This window comes from Convolutriloba macropyga, chromosome 11 (assembly GCF_964194025.1).
Source record: "Convolutriloba macropyga chromosome 11, txConMacr16.3, whole genome shotgun sequence".
Lineage (NCBI taxonomy): Eukaryota > Metazoa > Xenacoelomorpha > Acoela > Convolutidae > Convolutriloba > Convolutriloba macropyga.
Window position 1 is genome coordinate 19890001 of NC_134478.1, and position 14491 is coordinate 19904491.

Here is a 14491-nt window from a genome sequence, read left to right on the forward strand (position 1 = left end):
TTTTTAACGTTACCAAACGTTTTCAAAAATAAAATTTTGCTGCATTTTCTTTCTCTTGGTGACAGTGGTTTAAATTTCACCGATTTTTAGATCAGACCCGCGGAGGTAATGAGTTAATGGTTTAATACAAAAGGTAATGGCTTCAGCTGCAGTTACGGTTTTGTTAGTGAAGTTTTGTTGCTTCGAGTCGCTTCCGGAATTCTTCCGGCTATGTTTTTTATTTTGTCGTCATGATTTTTGTTACGACCATATGACGTCACAGACACTTTTTGTTCATTCGTTCATGCAATTTCAACTGAATTGCATGTGTGACGTCATTTTTCGCTCTTAGTGGAGCGAGTTTTTTTCATGCGCGTGATTAAATTTTTGGTCACACTTGACTTACCTCACTTTGAAATTGACTTTTATTTACTTTAATTCAAAGAGATAAGGTCAAATGGGTGTGTGTCCTTCTAAATGAAGGTTATTTGAGATCAACTAATAGAGGCAGCAATAACTTATACAGATTTTAATAAAAATATAACAGATCAGCCTTCAATGAAAAGAGGAATTTTTTTGGTCTGTCTTTTTTACTGTTTTTTTTTTTGGACTGCCGATCTACGAATCGATTGCGGCTATTTTCTGGCAATCTGCCCGCTATGTTTTGTTATCTTATTTTAGTACCGTTTTCCTTATTTTTGTGACGTGCACAGATATTTATACCTTGAGAAGTCCTACTTAACGCGATTTAACCTCAGTTTTTTATATGCATCTTTTCCATTGATTCATATCTGCCTTTTCTTCAACTAAATTTCCAATTTTTTAATTGCCCTAACTCTTGAATCATAATAGCAACACCGTTTTGATATAATAGATTAAAAGTTTCTCCCAATTGTGGCTATCATTCTGAAATATTAGACCATGTGATAGCTGATAAATATCACAGCTTGCCAAAATCATTTTGAAGCTGAATATAGTTTTCTGTCATTTTTCGTAATCTATTAATAGCCGCCGTCAGCCTCTCAATGGCTATTGTTTAGGCGCTCTTCTTCTTTACGACTCGAAGAGGAGTATTGGAGAAGTCCCTTTCAATTGCTCTTGAACGAAGTTCAGAGCAATTATTGTTAACGTGTTGGTCTTTTTTTAATGGAATTTTTTCGCTTGACCATTTTTGCGCTTTTCTCCTGGAACATTTTTTTCACTTCTCAAGTGACTTTTTCACACTTTCGTTCTTCATTTTGGAGTGATCTCACTCCGAAGTAAAGCTTGTTGCTAAAATAAGACCGATTGCAGCATAGCAACAAGCAGGTACTGATAGCCAAGTAGGCAGTGCTTCTGGTTAGGGATTGGGAGGTCCATTGCTCGAATCCCGGCGTGGTGAACTGTTTTTGGACCCATGAAGAAAAATTGATCTAGGCTACAGCCCCGAATTAAATTGCTTCCTTCGCCTGTCGTTCAAAAACAATTCTTCCGACATTAGTCGGTTTATTTTCTATCTGTATAATACGGCACGCAAGTCAATTTGGCAGCTGTTTGGGCGATCTGCCGGCCAGCATCATTTATTACTAGTTAGCAGTGAGTTTTAACCGAATTGCATGATAAATTTTTGATCGTAATTGACTTGATTCACTCTCTGAATGACTTCTGACACCATTATTAAGGTGACTTAGGGTTATCCTGAAACGTTTCAATTTTAATAGTTGACTCCTGTGCAAAGGCTCTTACTGATAAAACGTCGATACTAAAATTTAGTGGGAGTTACGGTATTTCTTAAGAAAAATATTTTGAGTAGCTTCTGATTGTTTCGAATAGGATTTATAGATCACGCCGGTGATTTCAGCTAATCGGCTTGGTTTTTAGTCCTATTGATATACGTTGGCCGGAATTTTGTTGCGGCTATTTGGCAATCTGCCTGCTATGTATACAATTTTGGATTAGATAATTTCAGACAGCGTTTACGGGCCTGCTAGTTCTCATTTGATTTGTTGAGCTTACACTTTTAACCTATTTCAATTCCGTAATGATGCTTTGATATAACTTTGGTTCCAAAATATTTTTTTCTGTTCCTTATCAGTCTTTTTCAGACTGAAGGTCAACTGTGCTGATTTGTTGCCGAGCTTCCTTCCTTTGTTACCATTCCTTCCTTGATTTTAACCATCTTGGGAAAATTTAAAGTTTTAGAAAATGCTGGCGTTTATTGCTTGTAAATGCCTAGAAATCTAACATGCCTAGTTAAATTCCAACGTGCCTAATTTTTAGATACACGACGATGACATAAGCTCTGGGGGTATTTCCAGTCGCTTGTTCAACTGTCCCGTTTGTCGCAAGAAGTGCAACTTCACAGTGCCCATTTTAAATTCGGATCCGCAAAAGCCATCACAAAAAACACCATTTGCTAACTTTCCTACCTCGGAAACTCACCTGGATAAGGTTCTGAGAGATTATAGTAATCAGTACATCAAGTCAGAAATGAACAAGGTGCTCACAGATGCCCCAGTGTCAACGATGTTGTTGTCCGGGAATCCTATCTATCAACTGTCGATGATTCTGTACTACCCGGTGCTCTTTGAATTGATGACAAATGGAAACAAGCTGCCGAGCAAAAGCTACACAACGCAAACAGAAAAAATCTCAAGTTTCTGTGAGTATTTCATATTTCTAGTAACCGCTCAACGGCTATTATTTAGTCGCTCTACTTTTTACGAGAACACAGGTTTCTACGACTCGAAGAGGAGTTTAGGTATTATACAGTTTTTTAAGCTGAAGCAAATTTGTTCATGACTTCTTTGACGCCTTTATTTTCGAACATGTACCTGTTTTTGAACGTTGACTTCTGTTTTCAAACATTGGGCTTTAACAGTAGCTTAGATTGTTAGGAGATGTATAGAATTAAGAACTGCTGGTAATATTGTTTGTTAAAATGTTATTTCGTCCATCCTACCTATCTAAACTACTGACCAACCACTAAACTACAGACGAACCCTATAAACTACAGACCAACCATTCATAATACAATTACTGGAAATATAGATAGAATATAATTATTGCTAGAATTATATTGTTAGAAAATAACAATAATTATATTTGATTATCTGAATTTGTTTCAAAACACATCAAAGAGATAATTTCCGTATAAAAATTCAAAAGACAGAAAACTGGAAAAAAATATAAGTTTTTGTTCTTTTGTGGGCTTTTTTCTCTTCTTCTAAGCAACATTTTTAGATTTTTACTTTTTTGTAGTTCCAAAGATTTTCGATATAGCCAAAACAGAAAAGTTTTTTGGAACATGGGAATCGAAAAGTTAAACAGACGCTAGCTTCTTCTTTGAAATCTTTAATGAACTTTTCAAACTAACTAGTACCTTACACTAAGTTTCTCCGATTACTTTCTCTCAAACGAAGGTTGTAGCAATTATGTTAGTCTTGTGGTCTTTATTGTGCAATTTTTTGCTCGACCGCTATTTAATCTGAACTGTTTAACTTTTAGTCCTCAAAAACGTATAAACAGGTGAATCCTGTAGAGACTTAACTGGACTTTAATCATGCAATCCACCAAAACTGTTTAGAAGACATAGTTTAGGAGACACAAATGTATGGTGTACTGTATAGCTTACTGTTTAAACCCCCCCTCACCCTAACTTCACGCCACAATCCCAACTTGAATTCTCTTCCTCATCAAGCACCCCAATCGATCAAATTTTCTTGCCTTCGATCAAATTTTTGCCTTAACTTATGCCATACATCGTTACCCTTCCTGATTTAGTTCAGTTGTTTTTAATTGTCTATATGATGTAAATTGACACGAATAATTGTTTAACGGAAAAGGCAAAAACTTGAACGAAAAAAATTCTTTTTCAACCTCATTGACGTCATAGTAATATTGAAATTGACGTTCGCACTGTTCACACAATCTCATTTTGATTAACATTGCAATTTAATAGAATTTCGATAGGAGTCATTTATATATTCTCACTTCAGATAATACCGGCATTTAAAGATTTTTATTGAGATAGAAGTTTTTTTTCTAAATTGGTGCAAAATGCTAGCAAAAAGCAATTTCGTCAGTTTTGAAGAATTCTATATGACTATGATTATCTGAATTGATCACATTTGGGGAAATTGTTTCCAGAAAAACAGATTGTTACTTGAGAAAACAGAACTATGTCTTCTTTGTCAACACTGCAACCGTCTTGTCAACTTCTTTTTTGACTTTGACTTTAAAACATACCTTCTGTAATTAACTCCAAATTTGTTGATTCATCAAGTTACGGAATTCTACTGAGTGAGATATTTAAAGCACGAAAATTTCAGTTTTTAATTAAGCGAAATGTAAAAAAAACTTATTCGTTATGTTTCAATAAAATGAGATGAATTCAAAACAATTTTCTTACTTGACGTAATCAACAACTCCAATTTCTAATGATTTCTTCATGTTTGGTAGCACTTCTTTTGAGAAAAACTTTCAACTGGATATTTAGTCTTTTTTTTGGATCTGATAAAATTTACAATAAGAAAATCTTGGTTCATAAACGATCATTGATATTATCAGTTTGAATTTTGAGCTCCCCGCTCATTGGGTGAGTCAAAAACTTATCATCATAGATTGTCCCCGCTCATGGATGACACACTATTCAAGGTCGCCTCTTAACTTCTGCAGCAAGGATTCAAAGAGTTGCTCCAGTTTCATTTGTGTCTAGTCTCGCGTCCCTTGCAAGGAGCATGATTGCAGACCCCCGAATTGCTGTAACAGAGACTGATTGAGATAACCTACTGAAGGCTACCGACAACCCCGCCGGCTGCAAACTTCTTATCAGCCAGAGTAGCGATTCGTTTGAGGGTCTTACGAACTGTCTCTGAAAATCCTCCAAAGGTTTCAGAGGCCAGAGGAATGAACTGAATTCCGACTTCACTACATTTCTGGGCGTACTGTTCGTACTTCCTGTCCTCAGAAGTTGACAGTGGAAACCGCTCTTCTTTACGCATTTATAATGAGGATTGACTGCAAGGGAGAAGTGACGGTAACGTCTAAAGCTGCTGGTTGACCGGCATTCCATACAGGTAAGAAAATATCGCCCGGTCTGGAGTCATTGTCGAGTAGTAAATTTTTCTGTTCACAAATGGGAGACAAAAGAGCTCCCGAGCAAGCTGATGTAATCTTGTCTCTTATACGATCATGACGAGAGATCATATCAGCGGGACCGTGACATGACACCGCATAGTCGCCCATTACATCTAGAGTCCCAGATTTACAAAAAGGAAGTTTTCTCTCGTTCTCGTAGAATTTTACACCAAGTCGATATTTGAGTTCAACGCGGATTTCATTGGAAGATAAGTGTAGCCCCTGAGCTGGAATGGGGGCTGCGGATAACCAGGCACCAGACTGCGGTAGAGAAAGATTGCAAACGAGCTTTTTCTCTTACGGAACTTTGTTTTCCTAACATGTTGTCGAAGGCTGAGTTATCAAGTTCCTTCTGAATTTTCCTTTGAGAGGGATACGTAGTCGCAATTTCACTCAATTCTTCAACTGCCTTAACAAATGAGATGTCTTCAGTTGTATTATGGCCTGTTAATTTTTCTACAAGAACAGGGGATTGAAAAACAGATCCAACGTATGCAGCCTGAACTTGATCTGCTGATCGTTTTATTACTACACCGGTTTTATTGATTGGAAGGCATGCTTGGTCCCAAGAGGTGTCTGACAACAAACTCCAAGAACACTTTCAAAGGTTGCACGCTGAACCGAATCAAATTTTCGAAGGATTTTGCTTGATTCGTCCGAAGGAGAATGGCATCTCAAAGAGTAGACCATTTTTTGGGAGCACCAAGGCAAAAACGCAGAATACCAAGAGCACACTGGGGATCGTCTCCATATGCTAAATTGTCTAGAAGTTCCTCTAATTTTTTAACGCGTTTGAGCAAACAAGAGGAAACAAATGCATCAGCTCCTATAGCAGCTTCTAAAATTTAAATTCCATCAAAATACTTTCTCTTGATCAAACTGTCAACTTCCGTCATGCCTTCGATTGACCATAGCTCGCACTAATCCTTTCTGAGTTCTAAACCAAATTATTCTCCTGATTCTGAGAGAATTTTTAACGCTTCACAAAGTTCGATCTCGGTTCCTGGAATAATTCCGTCATCGAGATACCAGCAGTGTTGCGAGAGGTTTGGTAATTTGCTTTCGATTTCGTCAATGAGTGGCCAGATGGCCAGTGAAAACAAAAGTGGACCCAGTGGATTACCTTGTTGCACTCCTGACTAACTGTCAACAATTGAGCTATTGAAGAACAAATCACTATGCTTCGACTAACAAAAGGATGCAATTGACATTATACTTGGCATCAAACTTTTGTTGCGCCGAGGAGATGACTGCGCTTCACTGAATTAAATGCGTTTCTGAAATCAATTTTGAGTATGCCCCCAATTTTTGTTCTCTTCATTCTTTCGAATGTTATTTTGTGGCATGCACTATGCTCTCGGCACCTCCCCTGACAGCAACTCCACACTGCTTTGTACCAAACAACACAACCGCCTCGATGGCTGCTTCTTTTGCAATATACTTGGCAATAAGGCGCCGAATAACTTCACTCACAGCAATAGGTCTAATGCCGGTTTTCTTTTTTTTTCAATGCTGTTATTGTAGCACTACAAAAAGCTGGAGCCACGAAGCTTGCGAGCTGGCCCCTGCTGGCCAAGTTCACTAATTTGGTTAGGGAGATCATTGCCCGCTTGGATTGATCGGAAGAATTGATTGCGTGGAGAAGATGCATTTTGGACGGCCCCGCTGCTGTGAAATTCGAAAAAGACTGGAGCTGCAAAAGGACCTTTGATTCATCGAATTGAAAAGCTTCGCAGCTATAGTCTCCCATCGCCTCAAGAATTTCCTTTTCCTCTGGATGCAGGTTTTTGAGTTCAATGAGGGTTTTTCTGTTATCGGGTGCTATTCCTTCCGATGATAAGATCTTTGCCGCACGACCAAACTAATTGGGAGATCCATAATTAATTGTATCGAAGTGAGATTTTTTGAATTTTCATATCAAGGAAAATTGTAGTCAAGGTTGCTCCTGAAAAGTGCTTCTATTTGAGCTTTGCAAAACTGATATTCAATACAACTTTCCTCTCAGAACAACGAAGAATTGTCGACAACTTGAGGAGTATGTCTCGAGTCATCTTTTTAAAATATTTTTCCGTCACCAATTGTTTATTCTCTTTCAGAAGCTGAATTCAGAGTAACTACTAAATCCAAAAGAAATTACACGATTTTTGATATTTATTTGTGATTTTTTCACAGCGCGGGTATTTGTTTTTCATTTATAAAAGCAACTGCTCTATCTGGGAATGGTTGCTAATTTTGTTTCGGTGCGACAAGAAAGGCTGTCAATTGAGTCCAAAACTTTTTATCCCAGTGTAGGTTACATGAATCAATCTTGGCAATTATCAAGCTGGCAATCTACCTGGGATCTTCTATAATAGGTGTTCTCATTTTTGTTTTAAACAACTTTGTTATGTTGATTATCACTTTTTTGTCATCAAATCTTCCATTCGAATATCTTAAACTGAGAACTGCTCTGTTGAGATTTGTCCCGATCGTATTGTAAAAGAGTTTCTAATCTGCCACACAATAATATTTTGTTTAGGGTTTAAAGCGAATATTTTTGAAAGCATTTCATCTGCTATGTTCAATGTTTAAAATGATAATGATCGGTTGAAAATATACAAATAATTTAAAAATATTATAAATAATTAATTGATAAATAGATTTCGTTACTTCTCATGTTGCTTCTCTCCTTGAAACGCCAAAGTTTGAGTAGCAGCCTAAAAACTTGTGAATCTAATTTTTCAATAACTGTCATTCATAAATGGTTTCTATTGCTTTTAAAGTTATTTTCTTTGGGATTTGGCCTAATAATAAACTCTCGCGAGCAGATTAAGAAAAGTATCGCAATTTGATCAAAAAGTAATGTGCCAGTTGAAAGAGCACTACAAGGAAATTTAACTTAAATATATTTTTTTGTTTCAGATAACCTCTGCCTCAATATTCGAAGGTTCTATCTCTCAACCAGCGCCCAGGATGACACGTAAATTTCCCTTGATTCGTATTTTTTATTTCAAATAGTTTGTCTCTAACGTATCTCTTTTTTAGCCCTTCCGTCAGCAATCTTTTCGGCGATTCCTTCCTGGAACTTCTGGCCCAGCTGGTTCTAACAGATTTTGCAAACAATTTGGGTTTGTTTTTCTTCAATTCAACCAAATCAGTGATTTTTGGTATGATCGATTTTGTTCTTACATCTACTCTTGAACTGAAAAATGTTGAATGTTAGAATTTTTAATAACCGCCAACAGCCTCTCAACTGCTATCTTTTGGGAGCTCTCTTTTTGACAATCCAAAATATGTGGATTGTAATGGTGCGCTGTTTTTAAAATCTACTTTTTTACGAAGTTTTCAACTTTTTGGTATTAATGAGAATCTCCAACTAGAGTGGTGATATTAATCAGGCTTGCATAGTAAAGGGAGCAAAAGGAGACTATGTTTGCATCGTATTTGTTTCAAATAACCTTAAAGGTGGTGGGAGAAAATGGTACTCGAACAAATTTTCAGTTTTTTTTTAAGCGTTTGCACTTGTCTGCGTTTGCTAATTAGGCATAAATAATTGCAATTTCGTTGTTGGTGCTTTCCTGATGTTAACACTACTTGTTTTCAAAAAACTTTAACGAATTCTTTAATTTTGCGTGTATTTTTTGTACCTTTGTCACATCCATCATTAGTTGGAGGCTTAAATAATAAAGTTAGCCGTTTCATTTCCTAGCTTATGCTTCCTAGGAATTCGACTTGAATTGTTCCCAAAAAGTCATTGGCAAATTTTTGCCTCTCTTTGTTGAAAATTACAATAGTCTTGTGGGTCGCTATTGAGGCATAAATGAGTCTAACTAATAACTTGCGCTCATAGCAGTGGTTTTTTGAAACTTTTTTTTTACATTTTTCAAAACAATGTTGTTCGATTTATGAGTGTTGCCAGTTTTTGTAGCTCTTCTTGTGGTCGTGTCAATTAGTTTCAAAAACGAGTTTCATTGGCCTCCTAGTGCGGCGTAATGGCCGTCAATTTTTGGTTTTCACTTTTTAGTTATAGCTTTTACCTATTTAGATGCTTTCACGGGGAACTACTATGGGTTGTATTATGACTTCTATAAGGTGTATACTATGCTGTTATTAAGGATTTAAGTAATAGGTTCTGATTTTTGCTAACTTTCTCAGTTTTTGCCCTTGTTGCGTCGTCTGTTGTTGATATCAATAAGTTTGTTGTATTCTTTACTCTTAGTGTCATGAATTAAATAACGTGTTGTTTTTTACAATTGTTTTTTTTTGAATAATTTGTTTCGATGACGGTTTTTGTTTTACATAAGTCACGAGTTTGACGGTTGACTCCTGACTTACCTCACTCACTGTGTCAACGAAATGGATTTTATTCCTTCACTCGTTGAATTAAGCAATGTAGTGAAGACCGTTACGGTCGAAAGAGGAACATTAAAAGAAACGGGATGAAGCCCGATCATGAATTTCACATAGTGCATTAGTTTATCAAAGTTCATTAGGGCGATTGAAAGTTGGTTTAGTCTCGACCTTAATTGCCTTAGTTTGGATGCTGAATTAGCTGGTTTTTTGAATCTAACAAAGTGTACATCAAATTAGAACGCTTTTGACACTTAGAAGCAAATTCTGTCAATTTTATCTCTTCTTTTTTTTCTGTTACAATCCCGATGTTTAATAACCTTCAGTTTAGATGCTGAATTACTAATTATTTTAAGAATCTAACTGAGATCACTTTTTGACACTTAGGAGCAAATTCTGTCTATTTGATATCTTTTTTTGTTTCAATCCCGATGTTCAAGCACGATAATGGCAGCTATTATCCGGCAGTTTTCCGGCTATGTTTCTAATTGAAAAAGCGACATTGTGTGAATTAAACAATGGGGATAGCAAATATGGGCAATTTATTCTTTTCTCGTTTTAGAAGTGGTGCTTGATTCTCTGGTTCTATCGATATTGAAGCGCGAAATTGTGAAACAGCTGCTCTTTTGGACGTGGCAATTATCAGAAGATGAGCGAAAAGCCTGGAGGACCTCAGCTCCGAATAAGAAACAACCCAACGGGTCTCAATGTTTTGGGGAAACAGTGTTGAGCAGCATTCCTCTAGTCATGAGTCTATTCGATCAAGTATTTATCCCGAACCCTTCACCAGCGTATAATGAGAGTTGTGATCAGCTGGCCTTCTTACAACCTTCAACGTCATCTGCTAACTGTGCTGTAAGTCTCATCTTAGGCGTGTTGACGGCTATTAATTGCTGCTATCTGACTTCTAAATTTGGTGTGATGAAATGAGGGGCTATATAGAAGTGATTTGTGCGTGGCGTGGAAAGCCGTTTATCCCATACCTGGACATGTTACCGTCTCGGTTGTCGACTATTTTTTGTTCAATTTTAGTGTTAAAGTTTGAGATCATTCGCATAACTGAAGAACCCTTGATTGATGGGAAGCTTTTCGAACATGCGTATTGTGATAAATTACGAAGGCTTGCGAATGAAAAAACAGCAGGACAATTCCTGAAATACAATCGAAGAATTGAATGAGAAAGTTAAGAACTACTGCGTCTGACCAGCGTATCGATTGTCATTGGCAGCTAAAAAGGTAAACAGTCCCAAAATTGGAGGAAATAAAACAACCAAACAAAATAAAAAATGAAATCATTGCTATAAATCTTGAGGCTTTTACCTTAAAGGTCAAAATCCATCCACTTAAAAATACTCATTAACCTATGCAAAAGTCTTGAAAGGGGTTAATTAGCCACTAAAGATGGAAAAAGTAAAGATACAAAAATATGAAAAAACCGAAAATTGTTAAATTTTGCAAAATTTTTTTGAAGCTTCTAATTTTTGCAAAATTTCTATTCAAAAGCCATTTTTGATGCCTACCTCTCCAATCTGTCTAGGAACCCATCAGCAAGATTTTTAAAAATTTAATTGGCCCCTGAAGGTCGATAAACTCAGAAAATAGCAAAAAAATTCCAAAAAAATTTGAAAAGTTCAAATTTTATTAAAATTTTACTAAAATTTATAATATTGGTATCTTCAAAACATTTTATTGTTTTCAGAAATCATGCAGTAAATTTCAAGCCAAGGAAAATTTTTACTGGACCATAAAGATAGAAAATGTGGGAACATGATAATTTTCAGAGCATTTGAAAGTTTCCAAGTTTCTTTTTTTGCAAAATTATTATATTCAAAAGCATTTTTGATGCCTGCCTCTCCAATCTGTCTAGAAACCCATCAGCAAGACTTTACTTGGCCCTGGAAAATCGATAAACTCAGAAAATGGCAAAAATTTTCAAAAAATTTGAAAAATTGAAATTTTATTAATATTGCTAAAATTTATAATATTAATGTCTTCAGAACATTTTATTGTCTTCAGAAATTGTCTAGAAATGTTCAAGCCAAGGAAAATTTTCACTGGACCATAAAGATCGAAAAAGTCGGAACATAATTATTTTCATGAGCAATTGAAAAAAGTTTAAAACTTTTTCGCAAAAGTTGCACCAACCATGCAGTAACGTACCATTAAACTCTAAAAGAGTTTACCTGTCCCCTGGGGCTAATGAACTAAAAAAAACAAATTTTGAACAAAAATCTCATTAAACTGCACGTTTTATTGTAAAAAAGTTGCTAAACTGATGTTAAAATACTTAAAACCATTCTATGACAGTTAGAAACTATGCAGTACGCTATTATCGAAACCTATAGGAGATTCTTCGGCAGGTGGGGCTAAAAACTCAAAGACAAGAAATTTTCAAAAACTTAAAAATTGTAAAAATTAGTAAATTTTCGTGCTATGTTTGGAGTACCAAAACCTATGGATTACGAAATGATCATAAAAAGTAATAGCGTCTTGCAAGAGACCTTTATCAACTTTTACAAACCTCAATTTTGGACTGGTCCAACAAAAAATCTGAAAATGACAAAAGTCAAATTTTGGGCTCAAAACTCCTGAAAATGACCTTTTTACCTTGAATTAAGGCCTTCTCTACAGCTTCACCACTCCTAGCACTTGATGGACTACTAAACGCAGCGAAGGGCCTCTAACGAAACTTTATGCCCGCTGAGCTTCACCTGTTTATAACATTTTGAAAGCTCTAAGTCATGAAAAAAGACATCTTACAAAAAAACATAGCAGTCCTGATATACAATCCAAAGAATTGAACGAAGTTGAAACAAAAATGAAACAAATTAAACAAAATATAATTATTGCTAAAACTCTTGAGGCATTTACCCTGGGCCAATTTTCATCCAATTAAATATACCCAATAACCCAAGCACCAACCTTGAAAGAGTTTTATTAGCCTATAAAAATATCGAAAATCGATGAGTATGACACATACTGAAAAATATTTGAAAATTGGAAAGTTCCTTCATTTCGCAATATTAAATCAAAAACTTTTTTCTCTGGAATCTCTCCAGTAACCTATCTGCTAGACCTTAAAAAATTTTCATTGGCCCCTAACGACTGATAAACTTAAAAAATGACTCAAATTTCAAAAAATTTGAATTACTTGCAAAATTTAATAAAATGTTGCTATTTTTTAGTTTCATCTGAACAATTTCTTTATCTCTAGGGGCTATACAGTAACCCATTTTCAAGCCATGAATGGTTGCATTGGCTCATAAATATCAATAAACTAGGAGCTAGATAAAAATTTTTCAGAAGAATTTGAAAAAAATTGCAAATTTTTCGATACTAATAAATTTTTACCTTTCCATTTCCCCTAACAACAATGCAGTGACAGTTTAGGAAAACCCAGCGGAGGTTCTTTGAGCACTGAATCAAGAAAAAGTGACTAAAAGGAGGTATATTTGCAAAATAGTTGAAAAAATTTCAAATTTTATCGTAAAATTGCTAAAATTCGTGACATTAAACTGTTGAAAACCACTCCATTGTCAACGAAAACTTATTATCAAACCCTTGAGGGGGTTCCATTGTCAACGAAAACTTATTATCAAACCCTTGAGAGTCCAGAAAGTTAAAAAATGACAAAATAAACTTGAAAAAATTTGTGAAAATTAGTTTCATTTTGCGTGTTAAAACTAATCAAACAAAAAAAAACTCGAAAAATGACAACTAAAAACGTGAAAAATGGCTGCTTGCTGGTTCTAAAACTCCTATAAATGACCTTTGAACCTTGATATAAGGCACTCCTAGCAGCTGCACCACTCCAAGCACTCGAAGGACTACGAAAGCCCACTATGGGCCTCTAACGAAACTTTATGACCACTGGGCCTTACCTATTTATCCCGTTTTGAAAGATGAACGCCATGAAAATTGTGTAAAACAACCATCTTACAAAAAAAGACGCAGCACCGATACAATGCAATTCTTGGACTGTAACAAATAGCAAACAGCTTGTTAGTTCTGACGATTAGAACCATTCGATGCACAAGTATCTAAAGATAGGGCAAAATCGTGGTGATGTGGCATTGTTTTGTTATACCTTACTCGGGGGGTTTTGTCAGCTGTTGACTCTGAATTGCTTATGAACGAATTTTGAAGCCATTTTTGTAGTTGTATGTGTCTTCTGACTTTTTCGAAATTAAGGCGTTAACACAGAATACTTAACTTGATTCTAATGTACAGTACTTAGTAACCTTTGGTAATATGGAAACGTAAAGATTTCATTTTGAGAAATTTTTACCCATTAACAGTCCCTCTTCCTCTGAACAGACGCGTGCGCCTCCTGCCTCCTCCAACCTGTTTTTACTAAATTTAGTGACAGTGCAATCACGACTAAGCCGAGAAAATTTAACTGTTAACCTTGGACAGTGTGTTCTTTATTATGAGAAAAAAGGGGTTGGACTTTTCGTGTTGATAAACCGGACAAGTGGGTAAAGATCGAGAGCACTAAGTCTCCATGGAGATGTTTCAGGTTTTATTGACTCTAAAAGTACCGTTCACCGAAGTTGCTGATGAAGGAGAATTTCAAGTTTGGAGCACCCCGCCCCCAGTTATCTGCGCTCCAACCCTCTTGCAGTGTGCAGCTCTCCTCCCTAAGTTTGAGCTAGCTATGACCAAAGCTGACCCCTCCCCTTTCGTAATTCGTTCAACAGTTTTCTGTATATATTTTGTTTTAGATATCGGCAGTGATTTGGTCAGAGAAGAGTCTTGAGTCGTACTTACAGGAACAAACGGAGCAATTTTTACAGCTGTCACTTCTGCTCAAAAGCAAGCTTCTTAACAGGTTCATTCCGGGGGGCAACGATCGATCTGCTACAGACAAAGAGAACCTCTTGGCACAATTTAATATTAACGAGAAGAATTTACTGGATTTGTCGTTCGGGGACGCAAATGAAGTTGTCACTAATATTTTCTCCTTATTGACAGAGAAGGCGAAGAAACAGACTAGGGGGCTGCGATTAGATGAGTGTAAAGTTAGTTAGATCACTTTTGCTAAAAATTGAGACATGGATTGAAA

At 36.1% G+C, this 14491-nt stretch overlaps 1 protein-coding gene across 1 annotated transcript in view; it reads left to right on the forward strand.

Annotated features, from left to right (window-relative positions):
- LOC142349780 (E3 ubiquitin-protein ligase UBR3-like) overlaps nt 1–14491 on the forward strand; it is a 161360-nt gene that overhangs the window by 122034 nt on the left and 24835 nt on the right. Inside the window, exons 22-26 of the mRNA XM_075401549.1 lie at nt 2239–2620; nt 7999–8056; nt 8122–8204; nt 9989–10281; nt 14151–14447. Coding sequence (XP_075257664.1) covers nt 2239–2620; nt 7999–8056; nt 8122–8204; nt 9989–10281; nt 14151–14447 — 1113 coding nt within the window. The remainder of the gene's footprint in view (nt 1–2238; nt 2621–7998; nt 8057–8121; nt 8205–9988; nt 10282–14150; nt 14448–14491) is intronic.